Source organism: Pagrus major, chromosome 19 (genome assembly GCF_040436345.1).
Source record: "Pagrus major chromosome 19, Pma_NU_1.0".
Lineage (NCBI taxonomy): Eukaryota > Metazoa > Chordata > Actinopteri > Spariformes > Sparidae > Pagrus > Pagrus major.
Genome location: NC_133233.1, coordinates 29276188 through 29290237, shown reverse-complemented (window position 1 = coordinate 29290237; position 14050 = coordinate 29276188). Strand labels below are relative to the sequence as shown.

Below are 14050 nucleotides of genomic sequence, written 5' to 3'. Positions count from 1 at the left end.
TCCTGAAGTTACAGACGACCAGATGAAACATCTTGGATGATGTAAGTACACAAGTCAACAACATGTAGAACAAAGGTCCAGTTGTTTTTAGACATTTTAATGCAGAAATCCGACATCTTGAAGTTTAAACGATAACGTGACACGATCATGTGATAAACAGGAAGTGGACTCACAGAGTAGAAGGAGATCTGAGAGCTGAACTCCGTCAGTGAGGGGTCGGACTGCAAGAAGGTCTGAACCTGCTCCTCTGGGTCCTAAACACAACCGGCTGTTAGTCCAGACCAACAACAACAACAACAACAACAACAAAAACAACTACACACACACACACACACCTGTATCCACAGAGTAGAGAAGTGACCGAGTTCATTCAGCGTCTCGACAGACTGAGCTCTCAGAGACGAGACGATGGAGCTGAGCTGGATCACCAACCTGCTCCAGACAACAACAACAACAACAACAACAACATTGGAGGCGTGTTTAAGTAAAATGTCCAAAAAACAAACTTCATGTTTGTTGCAGGACTTCATTTGACTGCACAGATGTTTGTTATATGTGTCTCTGTTTTATTCTCTCACCGTCTCTAATGGAGGAAATGTGTCTCTGTTAATAAATGAATTATGATGCAGACCTGCTCCTACTGGAAAATGTTGAGTGATGACTTACGTTGTGAATTGGCGCCATACAAGTAAAGACTGATTGATTGATTGATTGATTGATTGATTGATTGATTGATTGATTGATTGATTGATTGATTGAGAGCTCAGTATCAGTTTGCATCAGAATTGAAAAGTATTTTATTTGCTCAGTCACTGACTTGGAGACGTCCTTGTGTTCGGCCAGCTGTCTGTCCAGAGGCCTCAGCACCGGCGGCTTCACCGGGATGTCGTCTCCTGCGTTCCGAACCGCCGCCTGCTCCACCTGGAAGAGAGGACAGTACTGGAACGTGATTGGCTGTCGGGTAACAGGCGTTTCCAAAACAAGATGGCTGAGATGACTCACGAGTACCTGCTGCTGTTTGTACTGCAGATGAGAGTAAGTCCACAGAGGGACGTCTTTGGTGGCAGACAACACGACGCTCACCAGCTTGTTGACTGAACTCTGAAACACACGCACACACACACACACACACACTGTTTAACTACACACCTCTAAAGTGGTAAACGTCAAGCGGTTTATTAAAGGAACAGTTCACCCAAAAATTAAAGCTCTGTGGAGTTTACTGCAGCAGAAAGAAGCAGAACAACCTGAATGTCGTCCAGACTGGGTCTGAGGACGATGTTGGGGATGGCGAGCTGGATGGAGGCTCTGAAGAGAGGAGGAGGAGCTGATTGGTTGCTGCCGGAGGAGGAGGAGGAGGAGGAGGACGGCTGGTATTTGGGGACATGAAGTCTCCTCCTCAGGGCGTCCAGAGAGGATTTGGTGGCTGTGAGGACAAAGACAGATCAGTGTAGGACAAGTAGTTTTTAAAGATTTAAACAATCCTGCAAAATGTTACAAAAGATAAAATATAGTTGCAAAAAAACATGAAACAAAAACACAGAAATCAAATCAATAAAACAGAGAAAGATTTCACTTCCTTACTTTCTGCTGTGGGAGTGAAGATTGAGAAGACAAGACAGAAGGAGACGAGGAAACTGACGACAGATATAAAGAAGGTAAGGAAGGCAGGAAGGGAAGGAGACAAGGGAGGAAAGGACCTTTGACGAGGGCCTCAGTGTTGCGATGACAGAGCTGACCAATCAGGTTGTAGAACCGACAGGGAAGACACGACTGACAGCGAGTCTTCTGCTTAGAGTCTGGATGGAGACACTGGAAAGATCCCTGAGGAGACGAGGAAACAAGGAGAGGAGACGAGGAAACAAGGAGAGGAAAAATAATGAATGACAAAGTGAAATTCACCAGGACTTCATCTCTGTGTGTGTGTGTGTGTGTGTGTGTGTGTGTGTGAGTGTGTGTGTGTGTGTGTGTGTGTGTGTGTGTGTGTGTGTGTGTGTGTGTGTGTGTGTGTGTGTGTGTGCGCGTGTGTGTTACCTCCAGATTTACAGTCTCTGTCGTCTTCATCTTCCTCTTCAGCTCCTCGATCAGCTCGAACACATATTTCTCTACCTGTTGACTCTGCCTACACACACACACACACACACACACACACACACACACACACACACACACACACACTCTTAAATCAATCCTCTGTCGTTGAAGCAGTCGTGTGAATGCTGTCTGATCACCAGTCTCACCAGTTCAGAGTGGCGGCAGCAGCTCGGACGCCGCTGTCCGTCTGCAGCAGGAGCTCCTGAGGTGAAACGGGTGCGTCTTCGGGCAGAACCAGCAGACAGCAGGACGACACGGCCTGAAGCAGCCGGCCGATGCGACACTCCAGCAGGTCTGTGGCGACTTTAGACACCTGATCCAGATCCTTCAGAGCCTCGTACACGTTCTCTATGACTGAGAGGGCAGAGACAGGAAGTGAGTCGTTACTCATCATACAACAAACCATTAATTCATCTTCATATTTACATGCGTCAGTGTTGAGAGCAGTCCAGGACAGTGTGGTGAGTCCAGGAGAGAGCGCCGCCTCCACCCGGACAACGAAGGGCTGCATCAGAGGAAGGAGGGACGGCGGGATCCTGGACACCACCGAGCTGTAGTCCTGGAGCAGGTCCAGCAGTCTGGACCACCACAGCAGAGAGTCAAGTCAAATCGAAGATAATACAGGTTTAATAAAGACGTGATTCTACAAGCAAGTCGAGAATAGATGTTGAGTTCAGACAGCTCCCGTCAGGTAAAGTGTTGTTTCTCACCGCTTGTACAGAGTTTTGACCTGTGCTTCTCTGGAGCTCATTTTCAGGATGACCTTTGGCACGGTGACCCCCAGTTTGGTCATCCACCGGACCTCCTTCAGCACCTCCAGCACCACAGGGTCCAGGTTCACGAAAACCTCCTGCAGAAACAGACAGTTCCTCACTCACTCGCCCGTTTCACACCATTGTGCTGTTACAGAGGTGACTGGGGGGACAGTTTCGTTCTGATCCTGAGGTAGTAACAGAGGCGAGACGACAGCAACCACAAAGCAACGTAACAGAACCAGACAACAGTGATGCAGCAGGTTGTGTCTTCAGCGTCTTATAGGAGGAAAAATACAGAATTTATACGTGGAAAAGTGTCTCTGTTTTGAAAGGTTACTGTGTCACTGTCCTGCCACGGGTTTGAGAAAACATCCAACAAGATCATTGTCACTGATTTATCATTACGTCATGAGGCACCTTGCTGTTCTCGTGTCGGACCAGCAGGGCGGCGGTCAGACGGAGCGGCGCGCTCTCTGCAGCCTGACTCCACCCCTGCAGGTGCAGCAGCTCGTACTGCAGCAACGCCACGGCCATCTTGTTGTAGCTGCGGATCACTTTGGTCATCTCTGGTCCCTGACACACAGACAGACGGGGAGGTCGCTGAGGACGTATTGATCAGAGGTATCGATATGATCGAAGAGGTCAAATCAGAGGTTGTACCTTGAGGGCGTCGAGCTTCTTCTTCAGGATCAACATCGGAGCTTCGATCTTCCTGAAGAGCTGACGACACCACAGGATCCTACCGGCCACCTGAGAGGAGACAGAGACAGAGACAGAGACGACAGCTGATGTCTGGAGGATATTTTTCAATATTTTAAAGAACAATGTATCGATAAATGGAGATAATAATCCGGTGGCTGGGAGCACTGATCACAGGCAGCAGCTGTTACCGGCGGCAGGTTGCGTCCGATGGGCGGTCTGTCTCTCTGTCTCTGGTAGGTCTTCCTCAGCAGCTCCAGCTCTCGGCTGTAGCGCTGCAGCAGCAGCAGGTGGTGCTGCTTCAGGTCCAGACGAGCCGTCGGGCCGGACTCAAACACCGCCAGCAGCTCCAGCATCCGCTCCGCCTGAAACACAAACACTCGCTCTGAATGTCGGGGCCCGTCTCCCTCCACACATGTTCACACAGCGTGACGGTCCGTCTGTCAGAGCCGGTCTCAGTTCAACTCACACTGAGAGACTGTCGGAACCAAAAGTCCAGCAGAGACTGAAGAGACTGGAACAAACCCTGAACCTGGAGCTGGAAGTCTGCGTAGTCACTGTCAAACTGACACACACACACACACACACACACACACACACACACACACACACACGTCTTTATTTGATTTATTATTCACTCTGTTTATTTCTCAGGACCAGAGAATATTAATGAACATTTCTGTAAATATGCCAGAATCAACCAAGAGTCTAGTTTCCACCTGTGGACCAGTCACTTCATTATTCTCTTTATATAGAACATTTTTTATATAATATATAATTTCATATAGTTTATATAATGTTACCTCCAGCTTGCGGTGGTCCAGGATGTCGTAGGTCTTGGACTTGGTCGTGGAGACGATGGTCTGGTAGCGAACGTAAATCTTCTCAACACCTTCGACCTGAAACACGACTCAAGCTTCAGCTTCACCATCAAGTCTGGTCACATGATTCATGTTGACAAACTCAAACATGTTCAACATTCAGCTACGTTTTCATGTCCCAGTGCACATGTATTTATTTAGGTTCTGGCCCACGAGCTACGTTACACTTTATATTTTCATATCTGTTTTTTCCTTTCACTGTGGCGTGTATTTCCACGCTCTGTCCTGTTCATACAGCAGAACTGACAAAAGTTTGTACACACATTGATTGTATGAATGAATTTGGGATGAATCCTGATCATAACTCTCAGCTGCATGTAAAAGAAAGAACCACAACAAAATATTTCATAGTTTCAAAAATAGAAAAGGAAGAAAAGATGAAAATAAACTATGTTGCTGCCACAGAAGATCTGCAGAACGTGGTCAGACCTTCAGGCTGATGAAATTAGTACATATGTATCTAATGAAAGGGTTAAATATTAAACACGAACTCACCTTCATGTTCTGAAGAGCAGCCAGGCTCTCCAGCGTGGACGCCATGTCAGCGATCTTCTCCAGACGTCTGCAGAAAGCATCAAACTTCCCAAAGATGTAGTTCTCACTGAGCAGAACAGAAACAAAAGGCACTGTGGATAAAAGTCATCGGTTGGACTGAAGCTGTTGCGTCTCTGCTCGTGTTTACCTGAAGTCAAACTGTCTGTTTTCTGGGTTTTCTCTCAGTTTGTCCCGAACGTTGTGGAAGCTCCTCTGATACGCCACGTTCAGATTACAGCAGTCGGAGATACGCTGCAGCAGCACCGGCCTGACGACACAAAAACAGTCATTAAAGTTGTGAGGACGCCCCAACATGTCCTCACAGCGCTGCGTTAACCTCTTCTGACTCCTGGAAACGTCTGTAAAATTATTTTTTAATGCAAAAATCTGTCTGCAGATGAGCTGTAACTGCTCCTGTCGGCTCCACATCACACAGTCTGACATGGTCCAGGTTCACATGTAATAACAACATCAGTGAAAATGACACTTAGCACATGTTTTCATGAGGAAATATTCAGGCGCCTGGTAAAAATCTGTCCTGTTCTGAGCTCAGAGTGGCCTGCCTGAGAGTAACAGCAGCATTAAACTCATTATAGCTCTTTATTTCCTTATTCACACTAACTTTGTGCAGATAAAAGAGTCAGAAACAAGAGCTGAGCTGGAAAAACAGACTATTCAAAGAGCACAGCACAGAAAACTACATCAAGTTTAGGGCTTTAAAAACTGATATAAACTATATATTACTGGATCTGAACTCTCATTGGCTACAGGATGCATCAGTCATCTGGAGGCTGGCGTGTGATTGGCTCAGGAGAGAGGAGGAAGAAGAGAGAGTGGCTCACTGGTCTACACCATCACTCATTGGCTGTTGTGGGCTCGAGGGCGGGCACAGGAGCTCATATCTGAGCTTTCTAACGATGTATGGCAGGACTGCTTAGCTGCTTCGCTGTGTTATTAAAGTCTGGTTTACCTGCTGTGGTCCCAGATTCGGGCCACGCCCTGCGACAGGTAGCTCCTGCAGGTGGAGATCATCTGGTTGGTGACCTTGAGCAGCAGAGAGGTCATTCTCTCCGAGGTGTGGTAGTACTGAGAGACCGTGTGGATCATCCTGATACTGGTCATCAGACTGGGGATGTGCTCCAGCACACTGGTCTGTCAGAGCGAGACAGAGAGGACGGACGGACGGTGAGATTTGTTTTGAGCAGTTAAATTAAGCAGCTACACTCATTTAATTCAGAGAAGTTCTTCAGGTGTTTTGGAGCTAATTGAGAGACACAAACGTTTGTTACTAAGTAAATATAAACTGCATGTGTTCCTTCATTTATTTTTTCTGTTCCTCAAATTGTGAAATTTTTAAAACTCTGAGGGAAAAGAGACGATCATCAAACAGAACAGAGACACAACACGAAGACATAAAAGTTTTATTTTTACCGGAGTGCATTTCTCCAGCTGTCCGAAGAACTTGTCCAGAGTGGAGAGATACTTCACGTTGTCCTTCGCCTCGTTAGCCACCACAGTGATGTCCCGGTCCTTCAATCAATCAATCAATCAATCAATCAATCAATCAATCATGATATTAGCAACATAAACTTGTAAACTAAACTGAATGAAACTGACCAAGATAAACACTTTAAATAAAGTCAAAAGGAGAAACGACAGCAGGAAAAGAGTCCCTGGTGTCCATCTTTAACCCTTTAGATTCACCATTTTGTTTAAAATGTCATTATTGGCACACAAATAAAAACAAAAGCTAATAACAGAAGAAGTGTGAGGCCATGTATGAGGTCTCATCTGAAAGGCAACATGCTCCTGGTTGTGACAATGTGCTCATTTCCTGTGGTGGTAAAACATCAGCTCAACAGTAAGTCATCAACAAGGTCATGCTGAGTGTTACAGCTGTGGGACAAACTTTCTTTGAGCCAGTGAGTTTTTAGTCTGTGGCGTCGCTGGCGTCCACAAACCTTCACCTGATCAGGTGGATACACTAAACTTTAAATCATAAACTGGTGTGGTTTCAGACCAGCTCTCTCCAGGTGCGTAGAGTTCGGGACTTGGTGACCTGCAGAACTCCCAGAGTCCTTTTCACGTGAGGACGCTTCACCTCCTCCATCAGACTGACACAAACACAAACACAAACACAAACACAGTGAATGGATGTGAAATCAGGATTACACTGAATGAAACTGAATGATGTCAGAGTGATTCTCAGGTAACCACCTGTTGAAGGTGACCATGCGTCTCTTCCAGTGCTCCAGCTCAGCCGACGGTCCGACATCATCGGCCTCCTTCCTCATCTGCTCGCTCTCCGTCAGCACCTGCTTGATCTGACTGGCCCACGCTGAGACCACGCCCTCCAGACGCTCCACCAGCTCGCTGTTATTGGCTGAGAACAGAAGCACAAGCTGTTTACCTCAGCAGCTGGAGTTGAGGCGTTTGGTGCTCGGTCATGACGTGGGATCACCTCGCTGTTCTTCATCTGGACAACTTTAAGAAAGCTGATATTCCTACAACAGGTTTCTACAGGTCTTGTCTTGGTCTCGATATGACTGGTTTTCATGTTTCCAAAGTTCAGAGCAGCTGTAATAAGATGGAGGCTGTCGGAGCCACTGAAGGGTTGAGGACGATGGATCAGGTAGAAATCGGAGCTTCCTACCTGCAGCCGTGTAGTCTGCAGGGCAGCTCAGCTGGCCGATGGCATCGGGAAGCTCGACCTGCTGCAGCTGGAACTTCCTCTCCATGTTGACTCTGGCTGAGCTCAGATTACTGACGAACTGGTCCACTGAAGACAGGAAGGACTGGACGTCTGGACTGGACGAGCCCTCCTGCACGGAGCCCCACGTCTGGACACAGAATAAAGGATCAGTATCAGAGTCACTGTTCATTTCTTCTTCAAGGCCAGTTTGACGGCTTCAGGAGACAAACTTCAGACAATCACCACATAATAAACCTCTGAGTTAAAAAACACCTGACATCATCTCAGCTGCTGGTTCAGGTCTTAAATAAACTTTATTATTATTATTGCTGATTAGTTTCATCATCTGTGTCCAGCGCTCTCCTCATGTTCAGTCTGACCAGTGCATTTTGGATCTTTGTTTTCCTGGACTTTGCTCATTTATGAGACTTTTGCTCGTCCCATTTGTTTCCCTTCATGGACGGCCCTCCCTGGTTCTGACCGTTGCCTTGCTCAGTCTTTCTTTTGGGGGGTTTTTGTGCATTAAATCACTGAACTGCCTCAGCTCTGCCTCCTGTTTCTGCATCTGGGTCCGGTTCCTTGTGTTCCTCTTTTCTCTGCATGCAGAAGTGTGAAACAGCCAAAACTACAGGATCTCCGATAAAGACAGAGGAGATGGTGGTTTGTACCTGCTGTGACCTGAGGGCCGGTAACATGATGTGAGCCAGCAGAGTCTCCAGACTGTTCAGGATGCTGCCGTCGCTGCAGTCCAACATACCGAAGTTCACCTCCTGTGAACACAGCGGGTAGATTAGAACCATCATACCAAACATCAACCGGGTCGGTCCAGTCTGAATGTGGAGGACCAAGTCCAGGTTCAGACCTGCTGTACGTTAGCGGTGGATATCATCTTCTCAGTGGTTCTCAGGAAGAACAGACACTTCCCCAGTAAAGGCTGAAAAAACAGAGACTGTGTTCAGTTTAATGTGAATCAGGTGAACTGGGATCATTGACTCTGATCAAAGAGAATTTGTGTTCTGCAGTAAGTAAGCAAGTAAGATGCTTTTGAAACTTGAACTTGGCCGGCTGTGAGTCCAGAAGAAGCTTTTCTGACCCAACTGAGCGTTTCTTTGTTTTCTGTGGTGGCCTGCGCACAAACAGCTCTGAGGGCCCGGTTGACCAGACTGTAATCCACCATGGATTCAAATGTGCGAGTGTGTTTCTAATCAGCTGAAGCTCTAAATGTTGTTTCTCACTGAGACATTAACTCGGCACCATGGACACAGACTTAGACAGAAGACTAACCGGTCTTCATGACCTGAGTTAGACTGTGTGCTGCACGCTGAAGGGGTTTTGTTTCAACTTGTTACTGCACACAGGATTTTCCTCCATAGCAACACAACACAGACTCAGAGCAGTTATTATCTGTGAGGCAGAACAATGGTGAACATTAACAGCATTGTTCTGAGCTCAGAGTGAAATCAGATCTGTGCTGACAACTCCTCAGACACCTGGCTGCACAGTGAAACAGCCTGTCAACAGATCATCAGTGTCTCACACCTCATCATGTGAAATAAACCTCCATAGCCATTTTCAATGACGCACTGAGTCAATGGGTCACATGATACATGGTTGAAAAGATCGTTTAATGAGGGTTTCATCTCCTCTGTTGAAATGTCTCAGCTTTGTGTTGCACTGACGCTCAGACATCCAAAGATGAACTGCTGGTTAAACATGTACCTCAGAGCTCCCTGTGGTGAGGAAGAGCTTCTTCTGAGCCACAGCTGAGCTCGCTACATCCCCGAAGGAGGAATGAGTGGAGGACAGGTTCTGGAGAGGAATCAGACCACAAGACAATGAAAACCATAGAGACAGAAAACAGTAGAACTGAACACAGGAGTCATATCAATTAAAAAGTTACCTGTTTCACTGTCTGATAGAAGAAAATCAGCTTCTTGGATCCGTTTGCAGCAAAGAACTCATCAATCAGAGAGAACTGGAAGAATCAGACAGGATTATCTGCAGATTGATCTGACTTCATGCAGAACTGAGGAAACTGGACTGTGATGGTACCTTGTCATCAGCGATGAGGGCGTCCTCCACCTCCGGCTCCCCCAGGGTCCCAGCGTCCACCAGCCTGCTGATCAAGTATTTGTGTCGGGCGTCCAGCGTCGCCCTTCTCTCCTCCTTCATGGCTCTCGCCTGCTTTGCCATTTCTCTCCTCGCCTCATTGGACAACAGCATGGTCCTTTTACCTGACACCTGGACAGAAGGCAGCAGGTTGTGTTTCTGATCAAAAAGACAACGCAACTCACCCGCTGACACAAGTGACATCGCCTGAGGACGTTGATCAGACTCCACACAGCTAAATGATTAATACTTATAAAACAAATGTAGAGTTCCTCAGCCCCTGCAAACAGACTTCTTAAAGATGTCATGACAGGCCTACATCCTAACATCACAGCGCCCCCTGTGGCCGGCTGCTGTTACTGTTTACTCACAGCGGTGCCAGTGGTCGGGGATGGAGCAGCCGCCGGAGAGGACATGTGATTAATGGCTCTCAGGTTCTGGCCTCCGATTCGCCGGTGTCCTCTGCCAGTCGCATCTGAGGATTGGAGGAGAAAATGTTGTACATTAAAACTAACCAAAGTGTTGATGCTCCTCTGGAACCAGTTTAACGGCTGAGAGCAAAGAACTGGTTCCAGATTAGGCACTGGGTCAGAACCACCGCCTACCGACTTGTAGGTGTTATCTGTACCTCTGGGGAGCTGAAGCACGGGAGGTCTGGGTTTGGTAAAGGCTTTATCTGCTCCTCCTTCCTCCTCCTCCTCTTCCTCTCCCACAGGGCCGTCCTGGATTCGCTCCCCTCCGGCCTGGAGCTCCGTGTCCGGGGGAGGTGCACAGCCACTCAGCCCAGGTTCAGAGCTGCCAGCTGGGGTAACGTCAGCTTCTTGTTCCCTCTGTGAAACCTCAGCTGGAGGCTGAGAGTCAGGATCTGCCATCTGAGAGTCGAAACATCTTCAGCATTCACTGATTTAAACTGTCATTGTTTTAAAATGTACATCCTATAAAGGAGGATGAGGACGGTAACTGACTGCTTTAGAAAAGATGTGGAGAAACATTAAGTTTCTGTTCTACGACTCACAGAAAAACACTGGTGTCAATAACCAGGTCTGCTGAGAGTCCTTGTCCTGCAAGTGATGTCCTGAAACTACCGATATAAATAATCCCTACTGCAAATTATAGATAGATAAACTTTGTCTGTCCCAACAGTGACAGAAAATCTCCTTTGACGAGGCTCAACAACACACACAGCTCACATTTAAAACACACTTAAGACCCCACAAAGAGGACTGTCAAACCAGCAGCGGATAGAAACATTGTAACGTGCAGTATCTATGCAGTTATGCTGAGGATGTGCAAAGCAGAGAGGCTTTAAGGCTGGAAAAGAGGAAAACAGTGCTGACTGACCTGTGTGTGTGCGCTGACTCAGCTCAGAGTCAGAGGTAGAGCGAGGTCCACAGACAGTGAGAGAGAGAGAGACGCTGTGAGAGCAGGAAGTAAATCAAAACTGGCTCTGAGAAGGAAAGTTTGACTGTTGCCATGGCAACTGGAGTTGCATGTGTCGGTGACTCGGCAACTAAACACACAACAAAGAAAGCACGAGTGATGGTGTGTTGACCGCTGCCACCAGCTGAGAAGGTTTTAAAGGAGTTTAACACAACATCAAACTGTCTGAAGCTCAGGGAAGATACTCGATAGTTGTCTGAGCACAAACCACCAACAGAAAGCTTCTGTTTATTCAGACTGCTGTTCATGTTGTTGGTAGAGGTTTGTATTATTGCTCATTAAGACGATTAGAAACAGCTGATAAAGTGGAAAAGGTGTTTTTAACTCAGTCAGTAATGAAGGTAATATAAAGTCTTGTATGTGTCTCTACTTTACGATGCTGTGCCCTTTATACGCTGATGACATCATAGACGATGAAGCACTCAATGTATTTTATTTGGCATTTGTAGCACACAATTTGTGATTATTAGGTTTCATGACTGTATCAGGCCCCAAATTACAGTTCACTGGTCCAACAACTATATAGTGGATATAAACTTTACAGTACATTCATGTAACAACAGGGAGAGGAGACCACAATAGTTTTTGTCTTTTTATTTTGATAGGAAACAAATTACAGTGACTAATGCTTTGTTGTCATGCTTACGATGTCTACTGGAATCAGTTACTTCTTGTTTCTTAATTTTCATTTTCAGAAAGTCTGATTTCCTCAGTGTCATTCTGCTTCTCTTTGTTTTTAAGTGTGTGTCCTACAGACATCTGACAGTAAAACACACAAAGCACAGAATGGATTGTGAGTGTTGTAATAGAAAAGACATCATAAACACATGAAACACATTTCAAAACTCAGAGAAGAAAAACGAAACAAATACATTTAAACTTTCATCAAGCACGAAGCAAGAATTAAGAACTAAGAATGATACACAATCTTACTTTCATAACTCTGCACCTGCAGTCTGGCTGCTGCAAACTGATATCAATCTGCAAGAAGTTTAGAAACACAATGTGGACATTAGCTGCAGTTCTTCATCACACCACAAGGTGGAGCTACAACACAAAGTAATAAACAGAGTTTACAGTTAAGTTCACAATAGTTTAACAGGCCTGTGTGAGACTTAAACAGCTTCAACAATAATGATTACAAATAGTAATGATCTGTTTTGTTACTTTGGGTTCAGAGTATCTGAAGGAATGATAAGAAAAGAACAAGACAAGAAAGATCCTGGGCCAGGTCCATATCTAGGTTCCAGGTGGAGGAGATTCAAAGATTCAAAGATTTATTCATCACATGCAATTGTACAAGTACAGCGCAGTGAAATGAAATTGCAACCACTCCGTTTACTGTGCAAAATAAAGTTCAACCAGAACATGAAATTTAAATAAGAAAATAAAACTGAAAAGAGAATAAAAGACTTATGAACAAAAACACAAAAGTATTTACAGAAAGAACCGTGTGCAAAGTAGCCAGGTGTGTATGTGTGTGATATATTGTGTGTGCTGAGTGTGTGTTATGTTGGTTTATGAGAGTTTATTGTCCGAATGGCATGGGGGAAGAAGCTCCTCCTCAGACGCTCAGTCCTGGCCATGACACTGCGTAGGTGCTTGCCAGAAGGCAGCTACACAAAACAGTTCATGGTTGGGGTGGTGAATGTCCGTCATGATCCTGGTTGCTCTGGACCTGCAACGCCTGGTGTAAATGTCCTGAAGGCAGGGCAATGCAGTTCTAGTGATGTGCTCTGCACATCGGATCACTCTATGGAGAGATTTCCGGTCCTGGGCGCAGCAGTTGCTGTACCAGGCGGTGATGTTTCCAGAGATGACAGACTGGATGGCGGCAGAGAAGAAGGTTTTCTGCAGCCCTGTGGAGATCTTAAATTTCCTCAGCCATCTGAGGTGATACAGGCGCTGCCTAGCCTTCTTCACCAGTGAGATGATGTGGGTTGTCCATGTTAGGTCCTCAGAGATATGAACTCCGAGGTACCTATAGCTGGACACCTTCTCCACCGGGGTCCCGTAGATCTGTAGAGGTGCGTAATGGGACCTCTGCTTCTCCCTCATGAAATCTACCACCATCTCCTTGGTCTTGGTGACGTTCAGGTCCAGGTTGTTGGTCTTGCACCATGATGTCAGCAACTCCACCTCTTCCAAGTAAGCCGTCTCCATGTTGTTGGAGATCAGGCCAATCACCACTGTGTCATCCATGAATTTCACGATGGTGTTGGTGCTGTGTGTGGCTGTACAATCATGGGTGTACAGGGAGTAGAGCAGGGGGCTCAGGACGCAGCCTTGGGGCTGGCACCGGTGTTGAGGGTGCGGGTGCTGGAGGTGCAATTCCCGATCTTCACCACCTGTGGTCTGCCAGTCAGAAAGTTCAAGACCCAGGAGCAGAGTGAAGAGATCAGCCCCAAGGTGTCTGAGTGTGGAGCAGAAGGAGTGGAGGAGTGTCAGTGTGTCTGCAGAGACTGTGTAGAAGGACAGAGCAGCAGCAGAGCAGTCCAGATACACTGATGATACTCTGTCACATCCAGAGGAACACAGGGACGATGCTGGACTGGACATTGTGTGTGACAGTGGAGCTGATCTCAGAGCAGTTCACACTGCAGCACTGACAGTCATCTCCACTTGTTGTGATTGGTCTGTCAGTCACTGCTGGATGAAGCTCTCCTCTCCACTCCACCTCCCAGTAACACGGCCCAGTCAGAGCCTCTCCACCCACCAGCTGATGGTGCTGCTTCAACCTCTCTGGATCATCAGGACACAGCTGATCCTCTCAACACCTCCACCTTTCTCACCACTCTGACAGAGATCACCATCTGATGAGAGAAGCAGAGAGACAGTAGAAGTGA

The 14050-nt window shown here is 46.7% G+C and overlaps 2 protein-coding genes across 2 annotated transcripts in view; both read right to left on the bottom strand.

Annotated features, from left to right (window-relative positions):
• dnah5l (dynein, axonemal, heavy chain 5 like) overlaps nt 1–10636 on the bottom strand; it is a 38078-nt gene extending 27442 nt beyond the window's left edge. Inside the window, exons 1-29 of the mRNA XM_073488114.1 lie at nt 10393–10636; nt 10136–10239; nt 9708–9923; nt 9556–9630; nt 9375–9464; nt 8518–8589; nt 8324–8425; nt 7617–7803; nt 7181–7346; nt 6984–7077; nt 6395–6493; nt 5934–6115; nt 5112–5231; nt 4925–5030; nt 4352–4447; nt 4018–4113; nt 3740–3913; nt 3510–3599; nt 3267–3422; nt 2805–2944; nt 2521–2672; nt 2241–2448; nt 2035–2122; nt 1701–1824; nt 1248–1426; nt 1009–1101; nt 818–921; nt 336–432; nt 174–254 (exon numbers count right to left, since the gene is read on the bottom strand). Coding sequence (XP_073344215.1) covers nt 174–254; nt 336–432; nt 818–921; nt 1009–1101; nt 1248–1426; nt 1701–1824; nt 2035–2122; nt 2241–2448; nt 2521–2672; nt 2805–2944; nt 3267–3422; nt 3510–3599; nt 3740–3913; nt 4018–4113; nt 4352–4447; nt 4925–5030; nt 5112–5231; nt 5934–6115; nt 6395–6493; nt 6984–7077; nt 7181–7346; nt 7617–7803; nt 8324–8425; nt 8518–8589; nt 9375–9464; nt 9556–9630; nt 9708–9923; nt 10136–10239; nt 10393–10636 — 3735 coding nt within the window. The remainder of the gene's footprint in view (nt 1–173; nt 255–335; nt 433–817; nt 922–1008; nt 1102–1247; nt 1427–1700; nt 1825–2034; nt 2123–2240; nt 2449–2520; nt 2673–2804; nt 2945–3266; nt 3423–3509; nt 3600–3739; nt 3914–4017; nt 4114–4351; nt 4448–4924; nt 5031–5111; nt 5232–5933; nt 6116–6394; nt 6494–6983; nt 7078–7180; nt 7347–7616; nt 7804–8323; nt 8426–8517; nt 8590–9374; nt 9465–9555; nt 9631–9707; nt 9924–10135; nt 10240–10392) is intronic.
• A 1147-nt stretch (nt 10637–11783) lies between these two features.
• LOC141014397 (NACHT, LRR and PYD domains-containing protein 12-like) overlaps nt 11784–14050 on the bottom strand; it is a 61149-nt gene continuing 58882 nt past the window's right edge. Inside the window, exon 21 of the mRNA XM_073488159.1 lies at nt 11784–14017. Coding sequence (XP_073344260.1) covers nt 14011–14017 — 7 coding nt within the window. The 3' untranslated portion in view covers nt 11784–14010. The remainder of the gene's footprint in view (nt 14018–14050) is intronic.